Source organism: Oncorhynchus mykiss, chromosome 28, assembly GCF_057628025.1.
Source record: "Oncorhynchus mykiss isolate SJ-2025 chromosome 28, ASM5762802v1, whole genome shotgun sequence".
Classification (NCBI taxonomy): Eukaryota; Metazoa; Chordata; class Actinopteri; order Salmoniformes; family Salmonidae; genus Oncorhynchus; species Oncorhynchus mykiss.
Window position 1 is genome coordinate 3,366,596 of NC_143049.1, and position 27,242 is coordinate 3,393,837.

General features: G+C 41.3%; 2 protein-coding genes across 20 annotated transcripts in view; both read left to right on the forward strand.

Moving 5' to 3' along the window:
* The first annotated feature begins 129 nt into the window (after positions 1 to 129).
* Positions 130 to 2,607, forward strand: LOC118944816 (microfibril-associated glycoprotein 4-like). Its single transcript, XM_090224749.1, has 4 exons — positions 130 to 282; positions 387 to 484; positions 656 to 714; positions 2,504 to 2,607. The coding sequence occupies exons 1-4, from the start codon at positions 130 to 132 to the stop codon at positions 2,605 to 2,607; spliced, it is 414 nt and encodes a 137-aa protein (XP_090080875.1).
* Positions 2,608 to 17,444: 14,837 nt separating this feature from the next.
* LOC110508342 (muscleblind-like protein 1) overlaps positions 17,445 to 27,242 on the forward strand; it is a 101,441-nt gene continuing 91,643 nt past the window's right edge. For 15 of the 19 annotated variants that reach the window (XM_036966999.2, XM_090225849.1, XM_090225851.1 and 12 more), the window contains exons 1-2: positions 17,445 to 17,846; positions 18,047 to 18,188. The gene's annotated coding sequence lies outside the window, so the exon portion shown is untranslated. Of the gene's footprint in view, positions 17,847 to 18,046; positions 18,189 to 18,781; positions 19,114 to 27,242 lie in introns of those variants that run through there. The other 4 variants (XM_036967001.2, XM_090225848.1, XM_090225854.1 and 1 more) reach the window with 2 other exon arrangements.

A 27,242-nucleotide genomic window follows, 5' to 3' on the forward strand; every position in this document is an offset into this window, starting at 1 on the left:
ATTCAAGCCTGTTGTTTTGCCAAATAACAAGGTACCGAACTGTCGTATACCAAGAGTAGTTTTTGCCACACACTTTACACCTGTGTATGTGTATGGCAGGGCTTTACACTTTTGGTGCTGCTCTTCTCTATGACTGTGGTCTCTCAGAACCAACCTCAGGACTGCTCAGAGGTATATGACAATAGCTTCATCCACAGTGGAATGTTTACCATCTACCCTGCTGGCCCCACGTCTGCTGTCTATGCCTACTGTGACATGGACACTGACGGAGTGAAATGGACTGTGAGAATGAGAGACAGATGGAGAGAGAGAACAGTGAGAGGAAACAGAGAGAGAGAACAGAGGGGAGAACAAAGTGAAGACTGTGATTTCTGTTTCTTTCCCAGTTCTTCCAGAGACAAATGGATGGGTCTGTGAACTTCTACAGAGACTTGGACCACTACAAGAATGGCTTTGAGCATGCTGCAGGAGACCACTGGCTGGGGTAAGGGCTTTTTATTGATGTGGACTGGGTTGTACTGCACCGGATATGTGTAAGTTATGTTCACCACTGACTGTAAAGTTCTTACTAAATCCATTACTTGTTAGTTTGTAACTAGTGGTTTACTAAATTGGGTTGCCGGTTTGGAGACCCTCCATCACCTGTCCAGGGTAGGAAGACAGAGCTGAGGGTGGACATGGAGGACTTTGAGCAATTTGGGGAGAAGGGCCTTGGTCAGGAAGGTGACCAAGAACCCAATGGTCACTCTGACAGAGCTTCAGAGTTCCTCTGTGGAGATGGTAGAACCTTCTAGAAGGACAACCATCTCTGCAGCACTCCACCAATCACTCCTCAGTAAAAGGCACATGACAGCCTGCTTGGAGTATGCCAAAAGGCACTGGTCTGATGAAACCAAGATTGAACTCTTTGGCCTGAATACCAAGCATCACGTCTGGAGGAAACCAGGCACCACTCATCACCTGGCAAATACCACCCCTACCATGAAGCATGGTGGTGGAAACATCATGCTGTGGGATGTTTTTCAGGGGCAGAGACTAGCCAGTATCGAGGGAAAGATGAAAGGCCAAAGTACAGAGAGATCCTTGATGAAAACCTGCTCCAGAGGGCTCAGGCCCTCAGGCTAGGGTGAAGGTTCACCTTGCAACAGGACAATGACCCTAAGCACACAGGCAAGACAACCTAGGAGTGGCTTCCGGGCCTATCTCTGAATGTTCTTGAGTGGCCCAGCCAGAGCCCAGACTTGAACCCGATCGAACATCTTTGGAGAGACCTGAAAATAGCTGTGCAGTGACACTCCTCATCCAACCTGACAGAGCTTGAGAGGATTTGCAGAGAAGAATATGAGAAACTCCCCAAATACAGGTATGGCAAGCTTGTAGCGTCATACCCAAGAAGACTCGAGGCTGTGATTGCTGCCAAAGATGCTTCAACAAAGTACTGAGTAAAGGCTCTGAATACTTATGTAAATGTGATATTTAATTTTTTTTAAATTTGCAAACATTTCTAAAAACCTATTTTTGCTTTGTCATTATGGAGTATTGTGTACAGATTGATGAGGAAAAAAATGTCCTCCATTTTAGAATAAGCCTGTAACGTAACAAAATGTGAAAAAGTGAAGGGGTCTGAATACTTTCAGAATGCACTGTATTGTGAATCGTAATAATGTAGATTAACAGGTAAAAACGACCTAAAACTAATATTATGCAAGATGTCAATTCTTCGTGGCTAGCTGGCTAGCTAACAGTACTAGTAGCTAACCAGTTAGTGCTATTGGCTTATTTTGTGCTTGTGATCTATGGTATGTAGGCAGGTAAACATTCAAAAATTAACACAACATGTATTTATTAATGTATCAAGATAAAAAATATTGTAGTCAGGCAATGTATGAGATGTGAATAGGCAACATGTCATTCCAAAGTCGGAGTGTATTTTTCTCGCTTCAGCTCAAATAATGGCCACCGTGATTTCAATACCTTTTGCATCATTTTTTACGTGGTTGCGTCATATTTATTTGCATCCTTTCCGTGGAATCTTGAATTGATGCAAGATTCAAAATATGTGTAAACAGAGTACGCATTCGAGAAGTGCCCTCCGTGCTCTGTTTCGCATACTTTGATTTGGACTCATACGCTGACTCCCATGCTCCAATTTGTGTGCTCGGAGCACAGTAGTATTAATTTTGAGAAACACCCTCAGAGTAAGACGCTCCACGTCTTCAACTTTAAGATGGCGGGGCAGGTGACATAGAAATCAGAGCTGCTCACTTTATTGGTGGATTCATGAATGACTCATTTGTAATATATTATGGTATTTTTCACAGCAATAGAAAGCAAAATGGTTGATTGTTTCTGCTTATTCTATTGTGGGTGTTATGTTAAATGCCACATCAGGATTCAAAATGATTCACAGTTCAATTAAATTCACAATCAATCTAAACTCAATTCAACTCAACCCGATTGATGAACAATTAAATTAAATTAAATCCTGAACCCCTTTCACCAGGTGATGCCCTCTCCCACTACAACATCCAGAGGTTTTCCACCTGCGACCGGGACCAGGTCAGCAGCCATGTGAACTGTGCTGAAAGTTACCTGGGAGGCGTCTAGTAGACCAAGCGCTACAGCGCTAACCCCAACTGTGTCTATAGCCAGAATAGTCTGCAAAATTGCAAATTGATCACAACTAAGCCCAAAAAAAGATTGTATTTGAAAAGAACAATAATTTTATACCTTGATTACATTAAGCCACAATCACATAATTATGTCTCTTTTTTTTTGTGCGAATACTTGGGAACAGATTTCGGTAATTAAACAGATTTTTTGCTGAATTCCTTTTTACTAAAAACCTTGGGGGGCCCAAGAAAATCATTCAACGTTCATTGGCCTACATAAGCACATAGGTATGTGTGTACATGTGTGTGTTTAGGAGAGTGTGTGCTATTTGTGGCTGCCTCGCAAATGGCACCCTATTCCCTATTTAGTGCAATACATTTGACCAAGTAGTACACTATATAAAGAATAGGGTGCCATTTAGGATGCAATCTGTGAGTGCATAGTGGCATGTATCAGCACTGTAGCCCATGCTCTGAGTTCCTCCCATTCCACAGAACAGTGGCTCAGCTACTGTTTGCTTGCTGATAATGACAGCAACTGACAGATAGACTAAGTTGACCCAGAGGTCTGAAATGCATCTGTAGATAATGGGCAAATGAGGATCTTAGGTTACGTTAGGGAAATAAATGAATGACAATGCAACATTTAATTTTGGTGACATTGAAAATAAACCTTTACTGTGTCATAGTTGCATATCATATATTGTACGTTTAGCACATTAGTAATATATAATACGAAATGGGTGATGGACAGTCACAAATTAATACATACCATACAAAATGTAACATATCATACTAAATGTAGTATGTCAGATTTACATACAGAATAATACGAAATGCTCTGAGACCAGGTTGAAAGAGCAGGTGTTCTTAATGTTTTGTATACTCCGTGTATATCTATAGACCCTTTCCAGTACACGTCACACTGATGTCAGTGACTCTTGTCGGCAGTAAGAAAGATATCGCCATCTGTGCCCATTCAACATAGCCTAGATGTACTTTTTTGGGTTCTCATACGCTTACAATTATGTTCTCATACGCTTACAATTTTACCTTTTGAAGTTGGACGTTTTTTTTAAAACATTATATTAAGCAGGACATTCATACGAGCCTTAAAATCCAAGTATAATCCAAAAGTAGTGTGAAATACACTCATGTGTGCTACAACACGAGCAACATGTAAATCGAGGCTCTTTTTGCAGACGTTCTAGATGAACCCAACTTGCGCGCATCGCCCCCGTGCGGCAATGTTTGTAAACACAGGAAGGCGTCTATAGAAAATGTAGTCTTTTGTTTTTAAACTGAAGTAACAATATCGACCTGCTGATGTCAGTGTCGTGTCGCGTGCTTTTTTCTGTTGTTGCTGTAGTGTGGGCCGAAACCTGGCAATGTGCTGTAAATTAGCTAATTGAGGAGGAGACAGCAATTCAAAGTCAGGACAGACAGGTACGTGAAAAATGTCAACGTTTGTTTGTTAAAATTTACGATAAACGGTAGATGATCGTTGTGGTGAAGGCAGCACAGTCATACCTGTAGTTTCTTCAGTAATGCTGAAGTGCTGTGAACTGCTGCCGTTGATTTCTGCTGATTTCCAACGTTCACGTTGCACAGCCACTGGTCCCAAAAGCGCTGACATCAAGGAAGGCCAGGGAAACAAACACTGCTTACTACTGTATCCCTGTTTCATAATTTTAGCCAGGTCACTTTTGTCTGTGTGCCAACATCACAACATTGGAGGACTAATTTAATCCCTTACTGGTGTTGACCTTGAAACCATGTATGCTTCACATTGGCTACAGAGAAAATATCAAGGGATATATTCAGGACAACAGAGATGTATTGCCATGTTGCCCACTGTATAATGGCCACTAGTTTACTTTCATATACAAGGGTTGATGCATAGAATGCATACATAGTTCGTATAACTTCAGTAGGCCTCGTACATAAATAGAGTTGAAAACACCTCATATCAGGCACAACAAGAGAAAAGAGTTGCTAAGCCTACTTAGTACATTAGAATAGGTGTGCCATGTCAGTCACAAGAGTATTCAAGTTTCCATTGAGTTTGGATGAGGGAAATCAGAGTTGCCCCAGTGTTTGCAGATCCATTGTCATGTCTTCTATAGCAACGGGTTGGGTCACAGTAACATTACAGAACAAAGTGAAATGCATGGTTGGAGTCCGAGAGACATCACACTGAGGTTCAGAAAGTGGCACCACTTGGAGTGTGAGCTGCCTAATGAAAGTGAGAGGGAAGGCAGCAGACATGTAGGACACATCTGTTTTAACACCTGATAACTGCCAAAGGCATCTCAGTGCACTTGCATCAGTCATCATTCCTCTTTCTGATCACTCTGGATATTACAGTGTGGTTGCCGTAACTATTGGAATATTGACATGGTCACATGGGTGTAATGTTATGGCTGCATCAAGAATGTAATGACCGTAGTAGACCAGGGAACTGAATTCCTGGTATGCCTACTTGAGACCCACAAGGGTTTGCAGGTTTTTGTTCCAGCCTAACAATAATGAAACAGATTGAACTAATCAAGGGCTTGATTGTTAAATAATTAGTTGATTCACCAATGTTAGTGTTGGGCTGGAACAAAAGCCTGAACACACAATGGATCTCCAGGATCAGTAGCGAAGATCACTGCGGCTCAGACTGCAGCCTAAAGAAGGAGTGACTTCTGGAATGTGCTCAGGAAAAACAGTAATCATTGCCAAAACAGATTGAGTGTTGAGATGCCAACGCCCTGAAATGATAAGCAGGGCTTTGGAATCTTTGGAAGGGCGTTATTACACATTAAGAGTCTTCATATACACTTCGCTAACTCTTATCTTTCACCCACCCAGCATTTTTAGAAAAAGATCTCTCCAACAAACCATGTTGTGATGTGATAGTAATTTTGGCTGTAACTTCTTGCCCCGTCAACAGTGACACTGTAGATAACTGGTGAAAATGTCTAGGGGGGGGGGGGGGGAATTCAATATTCTTCAGAAAATCAATAGATAGTTCCCAAAGGTTCTAGGGCCATTTTGCAGAACTCTGTATTAGCTGCCAATAGTCCACAAGGCAATTCATCTTTAAAATGTTTGATATATAGAAGATCTGGCCATTGAAAACCATTAGTAACTATAAAGCAGTGTTGTCATAGTTGTAAGGCCTTGTAAGCGTTTTTAATCACTGCCTGTGAGTGTTTTGAAACCCTGAAAATGTATGTTGGGTCATTCTTATGCATTTCAAATGATCAAAGAGTCTACCAGTGTTTGAAATATTGACATATAAGGCCATTATGCTAGCATGGACTTTCAACTGCCAATGTTTTTCAGGCCTTAGCCCACTTATCATCGCCCCTGCATGGTTATGACTCAGTAATCATAGGCTATGTCTGTTTTTCTTGTCCCTCCCTCCTCTCCTCTTTCTCTCTGCTAGGGGAATCCAGTATTGAGTTAATGACGCTACTGGAGAAAGTATTTGTTGACTTTTGTGCCCAGACTGGAGGTCAGTAAGGGAGTTCTGTGTTATTAATGGGGCGACGTGATTGGCCAAAGAGGGATATAAGTATGCATGGGCACGCTGGCTAGCTAGTCCGGGAAATACAGTAGGTGCTGTGTGGAGTTTGCCGGTTACTAGGCGACAAAGTGGTGAGTCGTCTGAAAATGTTTTTAAAGACTCGAGGTGCTGTGGCCATGTCCCCCTTCCCTGGTTTGCCCCCAGATAGATCCATACACCCATGATCCCCCTAGGTATTTTAACTGTGGTGCTAGCTGTCATCATGATCCATTGGAGGGATAGTTCATCTCCATGGAATTTTATGTTGCCAATCTTTCCCATTCATTTTCGATTGAGGCCTGCAGATTTGTACTAATGGATTTAGCAGGATTGACACAACAGATGGGCTTGGAATATGGACACAACTCCGATTCAGCTTCTGGTGTTTGGCTCATATTCCATCAGACTCTGCATTTAAACCGACAACTCTCCAGTTGTTGGCCTGTCTATCTAATCTCTAGGCTACCAAGCGGCCACCCCAAAACATTTGACAGACTGATTTTGGGGGGAGCTATCTTTTCAATCAGTTTTACTTTCTGGTGTTTAAATGAGCATGTTAATGCCTATACTGTATAAGATTAAAGACATGGCATTCTAATGTATCAGGTTGCTCTATCACTCAACCAACCTGTCAAGATGATGGGAAATATTTGAATGCAGAGTGGATCTTCTTAACCCTTCCTTTACCCTTGACCTTTTTCCTCACCCTTACACCTCACCCCTGTAAACTCTTCCATTAACCTTATGAGCTACAGCTTATTGCCTTCCCCCTTATCCCTAACCAAACCCTCAACCCTATCTAATATCCATTAGCCTACCCTTTACCCCCGCCCTCACCCATCCCTCTTGATACTGACCGGAGCCCTCAGTTTGATTCATGCTCTGATAAATCAACACCACGTATTCTGGATTGACCCGCTCTGGTTGGCAATACGCTTGTCTGTAACCTGCCTTAAGCAATGTGTCTACAGCATTGAGGATAACGCATTACATCAATAAATGTTAGGCTAATTTAACCTAGAGGGGCTTTCTCAAGCCCAGCACTACAGGATTAGTGGAGATAGGACTGTAATTGAATGTGTTAATATTGATGGTGCTTTAAACTCCAATACCCCTACGTACCCCAGGACGCTTAGGGGTTATTATTATGTTATTGCAGGGCCTGCATGATGATAACTGTTGGTATTGAGTTGATGGGCTCCCACAACTGTCTGACTGGATCTCTTCTCTTAAGGCCTAATTCTGATGGGATGGATGAATGTATAAATGACATTGTACCATGATAAGATTCTAAGATTCAGAGTAGCCTATGTGTATAATATACTTAAAACACCTGGAAAGGCAGCACTGTCTCCAGGCAAGTTATTTTGAAAAGTTTTAATGAATTATTTTCATAACTGCTGCTCGAACTTGGAGACTTATAGATGATAGAAACATAGTACTGTAGCTACATTGCAGTCGAGTTCCCTCTATATGAATAAACTCCTGTTCCCTTCCTATTGTAGTGGGACCTTTTAGAGAAGTGACGGAGTAATGGGATTATGGCTGGTGTGAAAACAGCATTCCCAGGGCTATCCCATATTAAAATGTTGAGTCTGGCGACTCAGCTGCCATGTTGGTTCGTTGAGCAGACAACTTTTAATTTGTGTGTCTCCCTCTCCCTATTTCCCTCTTTCTCTCTCCCTCTCAGGGACATGTCTGTGATATGAGGGGGTAAGAGAGGTGATGCTACATTAGTCTGATATTGATCTGGGTTGATGGGAACACGTATCCGGGGACATGGGTAATTCTGTCCTCGATTTAAGAGAGGGAGTGGAGAGTGGGAGATGGAGTAAGACACACAGTCATGCATGTAGGCAGGCAGGTATGGGGCTCCGAGTGGTGCAGTGGTCCTAGGCACTGCATCTCAGTGCTAGAGGGGTCAAATCCAGGCTGTATCACAACTGGCTGTGATTGTGAGTCCCATGGGGCAGCGCACAATTGGACCAGCGTCGTCCGGGTTTGGCCGGTGTAGGTCGTCATTGTAAATAAGAATTTGTTCTTAACTCACTTGCCTAGTTAAAGGTTAAATACAAATATGCAGGCAGGTATGCAGGCTGGCAGACAGAGAAAGAAAGAGGAAATAGAGAGAAGGACCTGTTGTTGTTGCGGGTAAAACTGTGCACAAGATCTTTATCCACTAATGTGATCATTACACTGTGAAAAAATGTAATATGACATTGCATAGTGTCATAATATATAGCAGGGTTTGAGACTGCAACCTTTTGAATTGGCAGTGCGGCACCAATTGTTTATTGGTCTCTACACACTGCGCACACACTGGTTGAATCAATGTTGTTTTAACGTCATTTGTCAATGTATTGTGATGTGGAATCAACGCGGAAAATACATTGGATTTGAAAAAAGTAATGAACCAGTAGTGTTTTCATCTCATTTCAACCAGCGTTGTTAACATTGAAATGAGGGTAAAACTTCAAGTTAAATACAGTGCCTTAACCTTACTAACAGGTTGTTACATCAATCTAATTTCAACATGATTATCAGAACTATGTACACATTGAAATTGTGTTGGAAATCCCATGTAGAAACAGAACATATTTTTCATCCTGTGGGTGGTGGAAATGATGCTGAATTTCGTATTTGATGACACGTATTTTATTTGAACTTGTTTCAGTTTTGATAGTAAAATGGTATGTTTGATTCAACATCATGCCATCAACCTAACTAAAGAGGTATATTTAAATGTGAAGCCACACATTACTGCCTGAACAGTGACTCATACTGACATATGAGGTGTAGGACACTTCAGTGAGAATAGGTCTACCATCCAGATGCCTACCTCTATGTAGCTTTAGAAACAAGCGGTGTTTGATTCAGCAGAACCATCATGTCAACACGTTTAGATATTGATCAGCCTCCATATTAATCTGTGTAGACTACCTAAATAACATTGAAGAGTTGAAGTAACTTCTCTAACTTTTCTGACACAAGCTGAATGTGAAAGTCAATTCAGAGTGAGGTTGGGTTTATGTAGGCTACATCTGATTTTCCCAACAAAGGACACCATCATTTCTACCTGTGGCTAGGTATACAATCATTCAGCCATGGTTGAATGGATCTTTGGAAGTTTAGAAATAGATACCAGGTTGTGTTTATGTAGGCTACATTGACATCTGATTTGCCCAAAGTACACCATCATGAGGTCGAAGGAATTGTCTGTAGAGCTCCAAGACAGGATTGTGTCGAGGCACAGATCTGGGGAAGGGTACCAAAACATTTCTGCAGCATTGAAGGTCCCCAAGAACACAGTGGCCTACACCATTCTTAAATGGAAGAAGTTTGGAAACACCAAGACTCTTCCTAGAGCTGGCCACTCGGCCAAACTGAGCAATCGGGGGAGAAGGGCCTTGGTCAGGGAGGTGACCAAGAACCCGATGGTCACTCTGACAGTGCTCCAGAGTTCCTCTGTGGAGATGGGAGAAGCTTCCAGAAGGACAACCATCTCTGCAGCACTCCACCAATCAGGCCTTTATGGTAGAGTGACCAGACAGAAGCCACTCCTCAGTAAAATGCATATGACAGCCCGCTTGGAGTTTGCCAAAAAAGCTCCTAAAAGGACTCTGACCACGAGAAACAAGATTCTCTGGTATGATGAAAACAACTCTTTGGCCTGAATGCCAAGCATCACTTCTGGAGGAAACCTGGCACCATCCCTACAGTGAAGCATGGTGATAGCAGCATCATGCTGTGGGTATGTTTTCAGCGGCAGGGACTGGGAGACTAGTCAGGATTGAGGGAAAGATGAATGGAGCAAAGTACAGAGAGATCCTTAATAAAAACCTGCTCCAGAGTGCTCAGGACCTCAGACTGGGGCGAATGTACACCTTCCAACAGGACAATGACACTAAACACACAGCCAAGACAACGCAGGAGTGGCTTCAGGACAAGTCTCTGAATGTCCTTGAGTGGCCCAGCCAGAGCCCGTACTTGAACCCGATCGAACATCTCTGGAGACACCTGAAAATAGCTGTGCAACGATGCTCCCCATCCAACCTGACAGAGCTTGAGAGGATCTGCAGAGAAGAATGGGAGAAACTCCCCAAATACAGGTGTGCCAAGCTTGTAGCATCATACTCAAGAAGACTCGAGACTGTGATTGCTGCCAAAGGTGCTTCAACAAAGTTCTGAGTAAAGTGTCTGAATACTTATTTCTGTTTTTTATTTTTCATAAATTTGAGAGAGAAAAAAATCTAAAAACCTGTTTTTGCTTTGTCATAATGGGGTTTTGTGTGTAGATTGATGAGGGAATAAAACGATTTAATACATTTTATAATAAGGCAGTAACGTAACAAAATGTTGTCTGAATACTTTCCGAATGCACTGTATATACTTTCAAAGCAGAAGATATCTCCTTCCAATGTTGATATTTGGTTGCGTTCACAATTCAATATGATTGATATGTTGTATTCACGTCTTAAAAAATGATTTAAAAGAATAAGACTAAATCAAAACGAATAAATGTGATTTGATTTAGTCCTATTCTTCTGCTTAGATTTTTGGTTGAGATGGAGATGTGAATCCAACATATTAATAACTTGTTGGCCTAGATTAAATTTGAACTCAACCAACCATCCCTCATATACAAGACAATATAAACTCAGCAAAAAAAGAAACGTCCTCTCACTGTCAATTGTGTTTATTTTCAGCAAACTTAACGTGTAAATATTTCTATGAACAGAAGATTCAACAACTGAGACAAACTGAAGAAGTTCCACAGACATGTGACTAACAGAAATGGAGTAATGTGTCCCTGAACAAAGGGGGGGAGGGGGTCAAAAGTAACAGTCAGTATTTGGTGTGGCGGCCAGCTGCATTGAGTACTGCAGTGCATCTCCTCCTCATGGACTGCACCAGATTTGCCAGTTCTTGCTGTGAGATGTTACCCCACTCTTCCACCAAGGCGCCGGCAAGTTCCCGGACACTTCTGGGGGGAATGGCCATAGCCCTCACCCTCCGATCCAACAGGTCCCAGACGTGCTCAATGGAATTGAGATCCGGACTCTTCGCTGGCCATGACAGGACACTGACATTCCTGTGTTGCAGGAAATCACGCACAGAACGAGCAGTATGGCTGGTGGCATTGTCTTGCTGGAGGGTCATGTCAGGACAAGCCTGCAGGAAGGGTACCACATGAGGGAGGAGGATGTCTTCCCTGTAATGCACAGCGTTGAGATTGCCTGCAATGACAACAAGCTCAGTCCGATGATGCTGTGACACACCGCGCCAGACCACGACGGACCCTCCACCTCTAAATCGATCCCGCTCCAGAGTACAGGCCTCTGTGTAACACTCATTCCGTCGACGATAAACGCAACTCCGACCATCACCCCTGGTGAGACAAACCCGTGACTTGTCAGTGAAGAGCACTTTTTGCCAGTCCTATCTGGTCCAGCGACGGTGGGTTTGTGCCCATAGGCGACGTTGTTGCTGGTGATGTCTGGTGAATACCTGCCTTACAACAGGCCTACAAGCCCTCAGTCCAGCCTCTCTCAGCCTATTGTGGACAGTCTGAGCACTGATGGAGGGATTGTGCATTCCTGGTGTAACTTGGGCAGTTGTTGTTGCCATCCTGTACCTGTCCCACACTGATGTTCAGATGTACCAATCCTGTGCAGGTGTTGTTACACGTGGTCTGCCACTGCGAGGATGATCAGCTGTCCATTCTGTCTCCCTGTAGCGCTGTCTTAGGCGTCTCACAGTTGGACATTGCAATTTTCTGCCCTGGCCACATCTGCACGTTCACGCAGATGAGCAGGGACCCTGGGCATCTTTCTTTTGGTGCTTTTCAGAGTCAGTGGAAGAGCCTCTTTTTTGTCCATAACTGTGACCTTAATTGCCTACCGTCTATAAGATGTTAGTATCTTAATGACCATTCCACAGGTGCATGTTGATTAATTGTTTATGGTTCAATGAACAAGCTTGGGAAACAGTGTTGAAACTCTTTACAATGAAGATCTGTGAAGTTATTTAGATTTTTATGAATTGTCTTTGAAAGACAGGATCCTGAAAAAGGGACGTTTCTTTTTTTGCTGAGTTTACAAAGGTAAAAGTTAATATTAATATTGTGAATTTGGCGTCCGATTTATAGGGCTAATGGTATTTATTTCTAAACTTCCAAAGATCCATTCAACCATGGCTGAATGATTGGATACCTAGCTACAGGTAGAAATGATGGTGTCCTTTGTTGGGTAAATCAGATGTAGCCTACATAAACACAACCTCACTCTGAATTTACTTTCACATACAGCTTGTGTAAAAAAAGCTACTTCAACTATTCCATGCTATTTTTGGTAGTTTACGCAAATGAGTATGGAAGCTGATCAATGTCTAAATGTGTTGACATGATAGCTCAGCTGAAACGAACACTGCTTCTTTCCGATGCTCAGCAGGGTACATAGAGGTCAGAGTTTCCGTTAGAATATGCATTGGTTGCGTAACCTGATAAGGGCGTCCACCCACGGTTCTCAGAATGACAGAAATCACATTTAGTGTATGGTAATTTCTTGAACTGCATTGTTGGTTTAGGGCTTTTAAGTAAGCATTTCATGGTATTCGGCGCATGTGACAAACATTTATTTGAATTCATCTTAACAGAACAAGTAACTTGGATGCAACGGCGTGTGTCATTTTTTACTGAATTTCCAATGTGCAATTGCAAGCAATTTGAAGGCACGTCCATAAGGCTAGGGGAAGCTGCAGTAGCTTTCCCTAAAGTAAATTGAATTAAATTGCCAAAATGATATAGCCTAATTATCTTACTCCTGTCTATACAGAAATAAATAAAATAATAAAAAAATAGGCTACTACGCCAGAAAGCATGGTTTGGCAACAGAGGATCATTAGGGCCTTTAAAAATAAAAATGCTTTTAAATCACATAGCCTACAGTCAGAAGGGCCAGCAAATTTGGGCAAATCGCAAATGACCAAATAGATGATTGTTGATTTGTGACTGTCAGCGAAAAATAGAGAGATCCAGCCAGGCATAATTACAATATTAAAAAATCCAATCGTGGAAAAATAGTTTGGAAATGAAATGGCTATTTGCTGTAAAGAGAAGCCAATGAAAAGACTCCATCAGCCATATCCCGGGTGTGTGCATATTCACTGTCTTTGTCAGTAGGTCAGTGCCACTTTTGTTTGTTTTTGGACAATAATTTCCTCCTCCAGGTTAGATGTACGTCATATTGTATTTGTATCTCCCCTTTTCATAGGCCTAATATATAGATCAGTCCATAGCTGTGAGAAGTAGTTTGGGGGTGGGAATGCTGCCATTTTTTTGCCATGTTTTTTTTAACGGAAGTGTTTATATTGGTCTTCTAATACAGGGCTAGTAAAGACCCAGTTCACTACCTTTGTGAACAAATGTAATCTAAATGTATTTATTTAAGTGTTTAATATTATTTGTTACGTGAGTCTGATAATTATCTGTACAAAGATACTTGCTTAATATACACTACTGTTCAAAAATGTTGGGTCACTTAGATACTTCCTTGTTTTTGAAAGAAAAACACATTTTTTGTCCATTAAAATAACATCAAATTGATCAGAAATACAGTATAGACATTGTTTATGTTGTAAATTACTATTGTAGCTGGAAACGGCTGATCTTTAATTGAATATCTACATAGGCCGTACAGAGGCCCATTATCTGCAACCATCACTCCTGTGTTCCAATGGCACATTGTGTTAGCTAATCCAAGTTTATCATTTTAAAAGGCTAATTGATCATTAGAAAACCCTTTTCCATTTATGTTAGCACAAAGACCTTTCTTCTGAAACTCGTCAGTCTATTCTTGTTCTGAGAAATGAAGGCTATTCCATGTGAGAAATTGCCAAGAAACTGAAGATCTCTTATAACGCTGGCTCTAAGCAGAATAGAAAGTGGAGTGGGAGGCCCCGGTGCACAACTGAGCAAGAGGAAAGGTACATTTAGAGTGTCTAGTTTGAGAAACAGTCCAATCATAAATCTACACTACTGTTCAAACTGACTGAACTGTCTAGTTTGAGAAACAGAAGCCTCACAAGGCCTCAACTGGTAGCTTCATTAAATAGTACCCACAAAACACCAGTCTCAACGTCAACAGTGAAGAGGCGACTCAGGGATGATGGCCTTTTCGGCAGAGTTGCAATGAAAAAGCCACATCTCAGACTGGCCAATAAAAGATCAAGATGGGCAAAAGAACACAGACACTGGACAGAGGCATGGCTTTTTCTTTGCAACTCCGTATTTTGGGTACATGTTGTGAAAATGTTAGATATTACTACACTGTCGGAGCAAGAAGCACAAGCATTTCGCTACACCCGCAATAACATCTGCTAAACACGTTTGTGACCAATACATTTGATTTGATTTGAAAACAAGCTTAATAACTCAATGCATACACACATTCCTACTGAATACAATTCACCTGTATTGTGAATAGACCTGCATCTTTATTCACCAAGTTTATCAACAGAGATTTACTATTCAAATAAATGATAACCATTATGTTGTTATATGGATAAAAACAATGTCATATTGATTGTGTGATTGTTTTATAATTGATTGTATGAATGGTTAGGTAAAACAAAATTGTCAAATAAAAAATGTGACCAGATCATATGTGCAATCAGCTGAAAAAGTGAAAAAGAATTAGTCTAGAACCCTGATACTGTAGTTTCATAATATGACATGGCAAGAATAACATCGCAGATCAGCCTATTTCTCATAGCTCATAGCTCACGGGTGCACCTCAGCCACGCTCAAGGTACTAAACGATATCATAACCGCCATCGATAAAAGACAGTACTGTGTAGCTGTCTTCATCGACCTGGCCAAGGCTTTCGACTCTGTCAATCACCATATTCTTATCGGCAGACTCAGTAGCCTCGGTTTTTCCAATGACTGCCTTGCCTGGTTCACCAACTACTTTGCAGACAGAGTTCAGTGTGTCAAATCGGAGGGCATGTGGTCCGGTCCTCTGGCAGTCTCTATGGGGGTACCACAGGGTTCAATTCTCGGGCCGACTCTTTTCTCTGTATATATCAATGATGGTGCTCTTGCTGCGGGCGATTCCCTGATCCACCTCTACGCAGACGACACCATTCTGTATACTTCTGGCCCTTCCTTGGACACTGTGCTATCTATCCTCCAAACGAGCTTCAATGCCATACAACACTCCTTCCGTGGCCTCCAACTGCTCTTAAACGCTAGTAAAACCAAATGCATGCTTTTCAACCGTTCGCTGCCTGCACCCGCACGCCCGACTAGCATCACCACCCTGGATGGTTCCGACCTAGAATATGTGGACATCTATAAGTACCTAGGTGTCTGGCTAGACTGCAAACTCTCCTTCCAGACTCATATCAAACATCTCCAATCCAAAATCAAATCTAGAGTCGGCTTTCTATTTCGCAACAAAGCCTCCTTCACTCACGCCGCAAAACTTACCCTAGTAAAACTGACTATCCTACCGATCCTCGACTTCAGCGATGTCATCTACGAAATAGCTTCCAATACTCTACTCAGCAAACTGGATGCAGTTTATCACAGTGCCATCCGTTTTGTTACTAAAGCACCGTATACCACCCACCACTGCGACCTGTATGCTCAAGTCAGCTTGCCCTTGCTACATGTTCGTCGCCAGACCCACTGGTTCCAGGTCATCTACAAGTCTATGCTAGGCAAAGCACCGCCTTATCTCAGTTCACTGGTCACGATGGCAAAACCCACCCGTAGCACGCGCTCCAGCAGGCGTATCTCACTGATCATCCCTAAAGCCAACAACTCATTTGTCCGCCTTTCCTTCCAGTTCTCTGCTGCCTGCGACTGGAACGAAATGCAAAATTTGCTGAAGTTGGAGACTTTTATCTCCCTCACCAACTTTAAACATCTGCTATCTGAGCAGCTAACCAATCGCTGCAGCTGTACATAGTCCATCGGTAAATAGCCCACACAATTTACCTACCTCATCCCCATACTGTTTTTATTTTATTTACTTTTCTGCTCTTTTGCACACCAGTATCTCTACCTGCACATGTTCATCTGATCATTTATCACTCCAGTGTTAATCTGCTAAATTGTAATTATTCACTCCTATGGCCTATTTATTGCCTACCTCCTCCTGTCTTTTGCACACAATGTATATAGACTCTTTCTTTTTTTCTAATGTGTTATTGACTTGTTTATTGTTTACTCCATGTGTAACTCTGTGTTGTTGTCTGTTCACACTGCTATGCTTTATCTTGGCCAGGTCGCAGTTGTAAATGAGAACTTGTTCTCAACTAGCCTACCTGGTTAAATAAAGGTAAAATAAATAAATAGCTAATTAGTGCTGAGATATTAGACAGGCTATTTTTACTGGGCCTGACCATCGTAGAGTCTGATTCATAGGGAAAACATTGGATCATCGTTCTTACGACTACAACATTTCCCTCAAGTTGGCTTTTTTTTAACCACTGTTTGACGTTTTCCCATTGATGAGATTCTCAGAATTTTTCGAAACTCATTCAACTCAGATTGTTGTTATTGTTGTTTTATCCTTCTGGGGTTTACCACCTATGTGACAGTAATGTATTGACCTATAACAACGACTTCAGGATAGTGACATTTTTTATATAGCCTAGTTATCACTGATTAAGCACGTACCGCTGCACTATTTATTACCACTGACTCATGGGGGATAGGCAGGTATTAACAACATGTCTGCATTGACTTCCTCCTGAACGAACATCCTTTTTAGCAACTTTTATAGTATCTCTCTCACCACCACTTTCTCTCTCTTTCTCTCTTTCCATCTGAAGAGTTTCATTCCAAAACACTATATCCATTTTCAGAAATGATGGTCAATGAGCTTTTATTGTTGAAAGAAATGATGAAAGAGATATGCTTTTTCACATGGGTTTGTTCAATGAGACATGTATTTGTTTAAAATATATTACATGATGGTTTCAATTCAGAGAGAAAAATAGTCATAATCATGTTTATTTCAAAATGCTATATATCCGCCTCACTTCCAGAGAAATAAGTCGTTTTGAACAGTGAAATGTAACAAATAACAACATTTTTAATAAAGAACTGTACAAATGGTACATTTGTGACATCAATATAAAGATAACATGTGGGGAAAAAATGTTATATATACAGTAATATGAGATCTGTATGTAAGACTTTTACATTTGACATTTTAGTCATTTAGCAGATGCTCTTATCCCCCCCTCTCTGTCTGCCTCTCCCTCTCTTTCTTGGCGTAGCCCGTTCGGAATGCGGCAGTGGCCTCTTGCAGACGGCAGCGTCCAGGGAACCTAAAAAGGGAAGGAGTCTCACATTGGGTTCCTGGCAGCAGTAAGAAGTAGCAGGCAGGCAGGCAGCAGGCTAAATTAGGCTGTCTCATTGACTTCCACTCCCCAGAGCCCTGTAGGCAGACCTAAGGAAGGAAGGCTGCACCAGAGGCCCTTATTGCCTGCTGCGCTACTGTGTCTCTGAGAGTCCCTGAAGAACCTCAGTCCCTGTGAAGGAGCTAAGTGTAGGTCAGTTGTATCTGGATAGAGGAGTGTTGTACTTTTGAAAGGGTGTTTTGGGATTTTCTTGGGATGCCGATTGATAACGGATGTTCACAGACCTGAGCAAGGTAAACAAGGTAAACATGGTTGATAAGATTTTGAATGTAGATTTTATTTGACTTGTTGGTTGAATATTAACTAGAAGTCCTGTTGACACAAATCGAGTAGCTATAGCACTTTTAGAAAAATCTCTTTCTCTCTCTTTTTCTTTCGCTCTCTCTTCCTCTGTCTGTCTGTGTCCTCTCGTTCGCTCTCTCTGTCTCTCCATTGGCGGCAGGTGGGGATGTGCTGAGTGCTGCTCTCCTCTCAATATTGACTTCAGAAGGCCAGTCTGTCTCCTGTCTCTACCACTGTGACAGATTGACGGGCTTGGCACTGAAGGTCTGATATACAAATGCACTTCTGAACAGGAACTTGGGGTAAGTGAAACCTTGTGCCAGTGCACCTGATACACACTATGTGGGAGGGGGGTATATGGTGACCTAAGCTCCCCTTCTGTTTCTGTGCCCCTAAACAGAACCACTACCACACCCAACTTCCTGTTTCGAATTGTTTCACTCCTTATCTGTAATGCTGCAAACTGGTCACATGTCAGAGCGACTTCCTCTTTTCACACACACACTGACTGCTGAGAGAGAGAGAGAGAGAGAGAGAGAGAGAGAGAGAGAGAGAGAGAGAGAGAGAGAGAGAGAGAGAGAGAGAGAGAGAGAGAGAGAGAGAGAGAGAGAGAGAGAGAGAGAGAGAGAGAGAGAGAGAGAGAGAGAGAGAGAGAGAGAGAGAGAGAGAGAGAGAGAGAGAGAGAGAGAGAGAGAGAGAGAGAGAGAGAGAGAGAGAGAGAGAGAGAGAGAGAGAGAGAGAGGTGTGGGGGGTGAAAGAAAAAAGAGAAATTTGGCGGATGGCGGGGAGAAACTATTAAACGTTACCATGTTTGGCAGCACATAATGTAAGCAAAAGATGCAAATGAGATAAGAAGGGCAGATTGCCATGGCAACCTGCTTGTCGGATCGGCCATGGTGTGATTCGGCCGCTCGCCAGGCAGAAGGCGCTGTTGGGAGAGAGGGAAAGAGAGAGAGGGGGAGGGAGGTGGATTGAGAGAGTGAGACAGAGGGGGGAGGGAGGGAGGTAAAGTAACAGCAATAAAAAGAGAGAGGAGGGAGAGAGAGAGAGAGCGGTGGGGTGAGATAAAGAGAGGAAGTGGAGAGAGAGAAAAAACTATTGAGTTAGAAAAAGCAAGAGAGAAAAGAGATGGGCAGTTTAACCCACAATGCATTGTGGTACGTTGTGACTCGGTTAAAGTGTTGTCACTCAGCCCCAGTGTCACGTCAGCTTTCTACAGACATACAGGTAAGAAGGCACAGACACAGGGGACTTAAGGGCCACCTCTCTTTAGGATGAGGATAACCTCATAAACCTAGAAATATATTGGATGTAAACTATTATATTTACTTTGATTTGACTTTACTTTCATACTTTTCTCTATGTAAAACTATAATACATATTTGACAAATGAATTAACTGTTACACGCGGCTTCCATACCGTGCAGAGAATACGAAACACTTTAATTCTGGTACTTTTTGATTATATTGTGAACATTTTCTAAAGATAACATTTATAAGTGCCTCATTCAGTAGCGACTTCATGCAGAACTTGTTTTATTTTAATGTATTTTGTTTGAAAAACTTTTGTTTTAACTTTACTACCGCAACAGCTGTCAGCATCTCCACTCTTCCTTTTATGTGAGTGTTTATGAGTGTGAATGATTGAGGTTGAGATGGTGACATTTTGAAATTGTTTGCAACTATTTCTCTGCAACCTGCCTGAATATTATAGCACACTGCAAAGCCAACTGAAATATCTCTTTACACAGGGTGTTTCCATTCACTTTCATATAATCTCCCTAGATAAGGCCAAAGTTAAGAGATATGCTACTGCATACAGTGTGGAGTCAGCTAGGGACACTATGCCCTCTGTTTCCTAAGTCTGTGACTGTTAGAATCGCACCTGCTTCTCCTATCTGCGTCAGAGTCGAGAGAGAGCCATAGAAAATGGCGCGCTGAGGGACAACTTTATCTTCACGCACCAGCAAGGCAGTTATTGCTGTAAGATGAATGATATGCTTTTTTTTATGTAGTCTATGAGAATGTTTCTTAAATTATTTGAGAATGTTTTTAAATGGTTTCCACTAGTTTAGCAATTGAAGTTTGCGTGATTATAATTGTTTTACTCCCAAGTTTTTGTCTCGTAGTTTGACTTCATCAGTCTCTTCACATTTACCATTGATTAACTTTGTTGACAAGCAAACCGAATACCTCAAGGCTGCATTCAAAAGGGGTGTTACCACACAGAAGGAATGAGGAACTATTTTAGTCTCAGCAGTTATATCTCATCTTCATTCTGCTGTCTCATAACATCACAACGACAAAATGTTGCGAAATTGCTGACTTTGAATGTAGCTCTCTGAGCTTCCAGCCTGTCAGCGATGCTGCGTGCCATGCTATATATTTTTGGGTGATGCTCTGTAATGGTGGTGTAATGTGTGTTTGTGTGTGATAGATGGGCCATCAGGGCTTATAAAGGGCCTGGGACATTTCAGCCAGTCCACATCAGTGAGCCAGTGTAATTTACAGAAGGCTGGGAAATAGCAGGGCGCTGAGCAGAGAGGGAGACACTCAATGTTTTCACCACAGGAGGAAGAGGGAGAGGGAGAGAGAGAAAGAAAAAAAGAAAGAGAGAAAGAAAGAAAGAAAAAGAGAACGAGAGAGAGGTGTCATTAAAAGTTTTGGCCTGCTGTCTCTCATAAAGAAAGAGAGAAAGAGAGAAAGACAGAGAGTAGTTGTGGATAAGATGAAATTGCATTCGATTTGAAAAATGCATAAACCAGTACGTTTTCATCTCATTTCAACCAGCATTGTAAACATTGAAGTTAGGGTAAATCATCACGTTAAATACATTGACTTAACCTGATTAACATGTTGTTACATCAATCAAATTTCAACATAATCATCAGAACTATGTATATGTTGAAACTGTGTAGAAACGTAAATGATCCTTTTCATCCTATATTCAGTGCCTTCAGAAAGTATACACACCCCTTAACTTCTTCCAAATGTTGTTGTGTTACAGCCTGAATTTAAAATGGACAACATTTAGATTTTGTGTCACTGGTCTACACACAATAGCCCATCATGTCAAAGTGGAATTATGTTTTACATTTTTTTTTTAATTTACAAATTAATAAAAAATGTAAAGCTGAAATGTCTTGTCAATAAGTATTAAACCCCTTCCTTTTGGCAAGCCTAAATAAGTTCAGTAATGCAATGTAGCATAACAAGTCACATAATAAGTTGCATGGACTCACTCTGTGTGCAATAATAGTGTTTAACATGATTTTTTTATGACTACCTCATCTCTGTTCCCCACACATAAGGTCCCTCAGTCCAGCAGTGAATTTCAAACACAGATTCAACCACAAAGACCAGGGAGGTTTTCCACTACCTCGCAAAGAAGGTCACCTACAGTATTGATCGATTTTAAAACCATTTTAAAACATACATTGCATTTGTATACAATACCAGTCAAAAGTTTTGAAACACCTACTCATTCAAAGGTGTTTCTTTATGTTTGACTATTTTAGAATAATACTGAAGACATCCACACTATGAAATAACACATATGGAATCATGTAGTAACCAAAAAAAGTGTTAAAGAAATTCAAATGTTTTATATTTGAGATACTTTCAAGCATCCACCCTTTGCCTTGATGACAGCTTTGCACACTCTTGGCATTATCCACAATCTAAATGTGTTTATTCAACTTTCTTGTTGTTTTTTTCTGTTTGATGGAAACAGTATGAGAGTTTTAACTACATTCCACCTGTAGTCAATTGTTTTATGTAGTTGCTTTTTCATGTTTTGAATGTTGTATTGTAGTAACCCTCAAGCTTTTTTTCTCCATAGTGCAAGGACTATTTCATCACGCAGAATATTTATACTTAAAAATATGTAACTTTGTGCAGCATCTATAATCACAATGTGTTTATCCAACTTTCTTGTTGTTTTTCTGTTTGACTTTGTATGGGCATTTATTTGACTTAAATTGTAGTTGATACACAACAACAAAAAATACTTCATAATAAGATCAGTTATCTACCGACAACATATTTGGCTGGACAACAAATAAACTTTAAACACCATTTTTCTCAGTTTCAATGTTTGCATAGTAACTTAAGTTACTGCTTGATTGCCTTGGTTTTTACTCAGATTATATAGTTACTGCACTTTTAACACTCCATTTTCTCTGAAACAGAACAGAATTGAACCAGGACACTTCATCACAAGATAAAACACATAATACAAAGCCTGATTCCAGTCTTAACTCAATTTTCACCAAAAGTCTAGTTACTATATTTTGCCTTTGTAGGGCAGTATAGTCTACACACGTTTTATGCATGTCGTTTGTGGTTATTGTTGGCCACTAAAGGTGGTGTGCACTACGGCCAGAGGCTCCGTGTGTAACAACGCAAAGTGGGAGATCTCTAATCAATGCAAAATGGAATTAAAATGGCGTAATTACGTTAGCTAAATGAGAAGGAGTAAGCTACAATGAGCAACCAACAGGCAGGCTGTTGTTTAAACTGAATAGAGTTGTTGTAACATTAGACAAGGACGGAGAGCGCAGCAGAATAACCTCATCTACCCTAGCTAGCTAGCTAGCTAACATTGGCGGATGTGGTTGATTGAGACGCAGCCCATGAAGCAAAAAACACATATCTCTAGCTTAAACAGACAGTTTTATATTGGGAATGCTAATACCATTTCCAAGGGGGTGCGGACATCGACTCTAGGGTTTTAAATGTAGAGAAATATCCTCTGTGGTTATGACATAGAGAAGGGATTGAGGACTGAGAGAAAATGTCCGCAATCAAAATGGGGAAATAGAGAGAGAAATGAAGTGAGTACAAAATACTGGCGCGATGCATCAATCACCCTGCACCTCTATTACAGGTCAAAGCATACTATTCCTCCAATCTGGGTCAGAGTGACCTGGCCTGCATTGACCAATAGGCTTTCAACGGATCCATATGGGGCCCCAGTTTCTCATCTAGAACAGATAATCATATCAAAGCTAATTAAAAGCAGCCATTTTGACTCAAACGTGAATGGATCTGTTTCTATGTGTGGTGTGTGATTGGTTACTATGTGTGTGAGCAGTAATGGAGAAAACTGATGTCCATCAAAGTTAAAATTTGTGCGGTTGGAACTACCCAGCACTAGCTCTCAAGTTTCTAATTTCAGTCCAGCTAGGAGCTGGTATGCAGCCTTCTCTCGCTCTTGAGAGAGAGAGAGAGAGAACATTGTAAGAGGAAGCTAGAGAAGGAAATCAAGAATGAGGGAGAAAGAAAGAACAAGATGGTGTTTGCGGAGTTGAACCCAGTTAGTCCTCTAGCTGGGGCTGTCAGAGATTGTCACCCTGGGTTTAGGCCAAGCCGTGTAAATTAGAGGTGACTTATCACCAGCTCTAGTTAGACTGGCCTACAACGCTCTGCGCCGATCTGCTGCTAACAGGCAAAGCTCATCACATCATCCAGGGAGAGAAAGGGAGAGCAAGGGATGAGGGGTAGGGGGACATAGAAAGAGAGAGATGGGGAGCAGAGTGAGTGAGGGGAGACAGGAGTCACAGAGGAGTGGGACAGAGAGAAAGCGAGAGAGGGGGCTGAGAGAAGAGAGCGACAAGCGTGCCGGGAAACCTGTAGTGCACAGGTGCACTGCAATTAAATTAGTGACATTTCATTGAGATACTGTAGGTGAAGAAACGATGGATGCTTGGTTCAACTGTTTTCAGAACTAAGCATTTCACCATAGATGTTCAAGTGAAGCCTATGTAAAGGGAAGCCGGTTGCACCAGTCACGTGCAACATCTCCACTGACCTCACATACTCTCCATCCATGGGCATAAAATTAGCCTTGGACCCAACCCTGTGGCTGTGGCCTCCCTTCCTCTCTCCCTGCCTTGACCAGTAAACTATGCATTAGCTTTGGGTTGGTTGCTGGGAGCTGTGTGATGGTTTCTCATGGTTGTTAATGTCATGCATTTGAGCTGATGGTTTCTCCAGGTCAGGCTTTCTCTCTCTCTCTCTCTTTCTCTTTCTCTCTTTCTTTTTCTCTTTCTCTCTTTCTTTTTCTCTCTCTTTCTCTCTCTTGTATTGTGCCCCTGGGCTGTGGCCTTTCTAGTTGGTATACTGTATCTGTGTGCTGTGTGTTGGTTTCTTTGGTTGGTAAAATATTGTATTATTAAATATTAAAGAATTAAACATCTCACTAAAAGCTTCAGTCATACAAAAGTTCTACTTAAACCCGAACCGGTCCTCCAGTAGATTAGAAAGAATGGCTCACCCTTTGTTCAAAATATCCTTTTTGCCTTTATCCAGATTACAAGCTCTCATTTTCGGTTAATTAAAAATGAATCCTTGTTCAAAGGATCACCTTTTCTAAAAACAACCCATACAAAGCTGGTTACAATTTCAATGTCATCCTCCTGAAAAGCCAGAACAAATATTAAAACAAATATTATGGTTAAAATCAAATATACTGAGTATTAAAAAAAAAACATTATTCATGTAAAACATTTATGATATTATCAATAGGAATGGTGATGGTATGTCACACATGCAGTTATCAAAAACATATGGGAATGTTTGCTCTATCCAAAGTTATATATCATTTTTTTGTCATAAATCAAAAAATATACCAGTTTCATTTGAGGACCAAATGTTGATACAGGTTGCAAAATAACTGGGAAAAGATTTTCGATGTTCAGATGGTTTATGAACTGACACACAAAACAACGCTTTATTCAAGACTTAGAGTTTTTCAATTGAAATTATTATACAACATTCTTGCCACCAACAGAATGTTATATACAGGATATGGCGCATACAACCATTTCAGTTCTGAAGGTTTTTCTGCGAAGAGACAGAAGAATTACATATTTTATTCTGGTATTGCCCTCATTGGCTTGTTTCTGGTCACAGGTTCAGGAGTGGCTGAGAAATCACAGCATTCACTTAAAATGCTAACCCTACAAATAGCACTGTTGAGTGATTTGGAAAGTTATAGTCAATCAGTTAACAATATAATAATACTAATAGCAAAAATATTTATCTTTAATTTACAATCTATGGATACTATGAGATTACAAAGGTTCAGAATGAATGTAATACATCACAGCACAGTTAAAAATATAAGTCAGTTAGAGTGTTCTGGAAGTATTTCAACCCCTTCAGCTTTTCTACATTTGTTACGTTACAGCCTTATTTGAAAATGTATTGAATAAAACATGTCCTCATCAAAAACAGGATTGTGTCGAGGCACAGATCTGGGGAAGGGTACAAAAGAATGTCTGCAGCATTGAAGGTCCCCAAGAACACAGTGGCCTCCATCATTCTTAAATGGAAGAAGTTTGGAAACACCAAGACTCTTCCTAGAGCTGCTTGCCCAGCCAAACTGAGCAATCGGGGGAGAAAGGCCTTGGTCAGGTAGGTGACCAAGAACCCAATGGTCACGCTGACAGAGCTCCAGACTTCTTCTGTGGAGATCAGAGAAACTTCCAGAAGGACAACCATCTCTGCAGCACTCCACCAATCAGGCCTTTATGGTAGAGTGACCAGACGGAAACCACTCCTCAGTAAAAGGCACATGACATCACATGACATCCTTAGAGTTTGCCAATAGGCAACTAAAGGACTCTCAGACCATGACAAACAAGATTCTCTGGTATGATGAAACCAAGATTGAACTCTTTGGCCTAAATGCCAAGCGTCACGTCTGGAAGAAACCTGGCACCATCCCTTCGGTGAAGCATGGTGATGGCAGCATCATACTGTGGGAATGTTTTTTAGCGACAGGGACTGGGAGACTAGTCAGGATCGAGGGACAGATAAACGGAACAAAGTACAGAGAGATCCTTGATGAAAACCTGCTCCAGAGCTCTCAGGACCTCACACTGGGACAATGGTTCACCTTCCAACAGGATAGCGAACCTAAGCAAGCACAAGGCCAAGTGACACAGGAGTGGCTTCGGGACAAGTCTCTAAATATCCTTGAGTGGTCCACCCAGAGCCCGGACTTGAACCCAATCAAACATATCTGGAGAGACCTGAAAATAGCTGTGCAGCGATGCTCCCTTCCAACCTGACAGAGCTTGAGAAGATCTGCTGGGAAAATTGGGGAAACTACCTAAATACAGGTGTGCCAAGCTTGTAGCATCATTCCCAAGAAGTCTCAAGGCTGTAATCGCTGACAAAGGTGCTTCTACAAAGTACCGCGTAAAATGTCTGAATACTTATGTAAATGTCATATTTCCATTAGATTTTTTTTTACACATTTAAAAAAATGTGTCATTATGGGGTATTGTGAGTAGATTTATGAAGAAAATCATCTATTTAATAAATTTTAGAATGATGCTGTAAAGTAACACTTTTTTATTCTTTTTTATTTGACCTTTTATTTAACTAGGCAAGTCAGTTAAGAACAAATTCTTATTTTCAATGACGGCCTAGGAACAGTGGGTTAACTGCCTCCACAGGCAGTTGAATAAGGGGTCTGAATATTTTCCGAATGCACTGTAAGAGAGAGTGGTCTACGGAGATATTTGGAATGGGCTACGGAGATAGGTGGTGTGGGATTAAAAGCTTACGATCTGTTATAGTTAGGACGGGAAACACCATATACCGGATATATCTGAGTACCATATCATATATAATATCAAACTATATATACAGTGCCTTGCGAAAGTATTCGGCCCCCTTGAACTTTGCGACCTTTTGCCACATTTCAGGCTTCAAACATAAAGATATAAAACTGTATTTTTTTGTGAAGAATCAACAACAAGTGGGACACAATCATGAAGTGGAACGACATTTATTGGATATTTCAAACTTTTTTAACAAATCAAAAACTGAAAAATTGGGCATGCAAAATTATTCAGCCCCTTTACTTTCAGTGCAGCAAACTCTCTCCAGAAGTTCAGTGAGGATCTCTGAATGATCCAATGTTGACCTAAATGAGTAATGATGATAAATACAATCCACCTGTGTGTAATCAAGTCTCCGTATAAATGCACCTGCACTGTGATAGTCTCAGAGGTCTGTTAAAAGCGCAGAGAGCATCATGAAGAACAAGGAACACACCAGGCAGGTCCGAGATACTGTTGTGAAGAAGTTTAAAGCCGGATTTGGATACAAAAAGATTTCCCAAGCTTTAAACATCCCAAGGAGCACTGTGCAAGCGATAATATTGAAATGGAAGGAGTATCAGACCACTGCAAATCTACCAAGACCTGGCCGTCCCTCTAAACTTTCAGCTCATACAAGGAGAAGACTGATCAGAGATGCAGCCAAGAGGCCCATGATCACTCTGGATGAACTGCAGAGATCTACAGCTGAGGTGGGAGACTCTGTCCATAGGACAACAA

Coding starts and splice junctions, on each gene's coding strand:
- LOC118944816 (XM_090224749.1), top strand. CDS start 130: ATGACTGTGGTCTCTCAGAACCAACCTCAGGACTGCTCAGAGGTATAT. Junction 283..386: donor CTGACGGAGTGAAATGGACT/GTGAGAATGAGA, acceptor TTTCTTTCCCAG/TTCTTCCAGAGACAAATGGA. Junction 715..2,503: donor ATTTGGGGAGAAGGGCCTTG/GTCAGGAAGGTG, acceptor CCCTTTCACCAG/GTGATGCCCTCTCCCACTAC.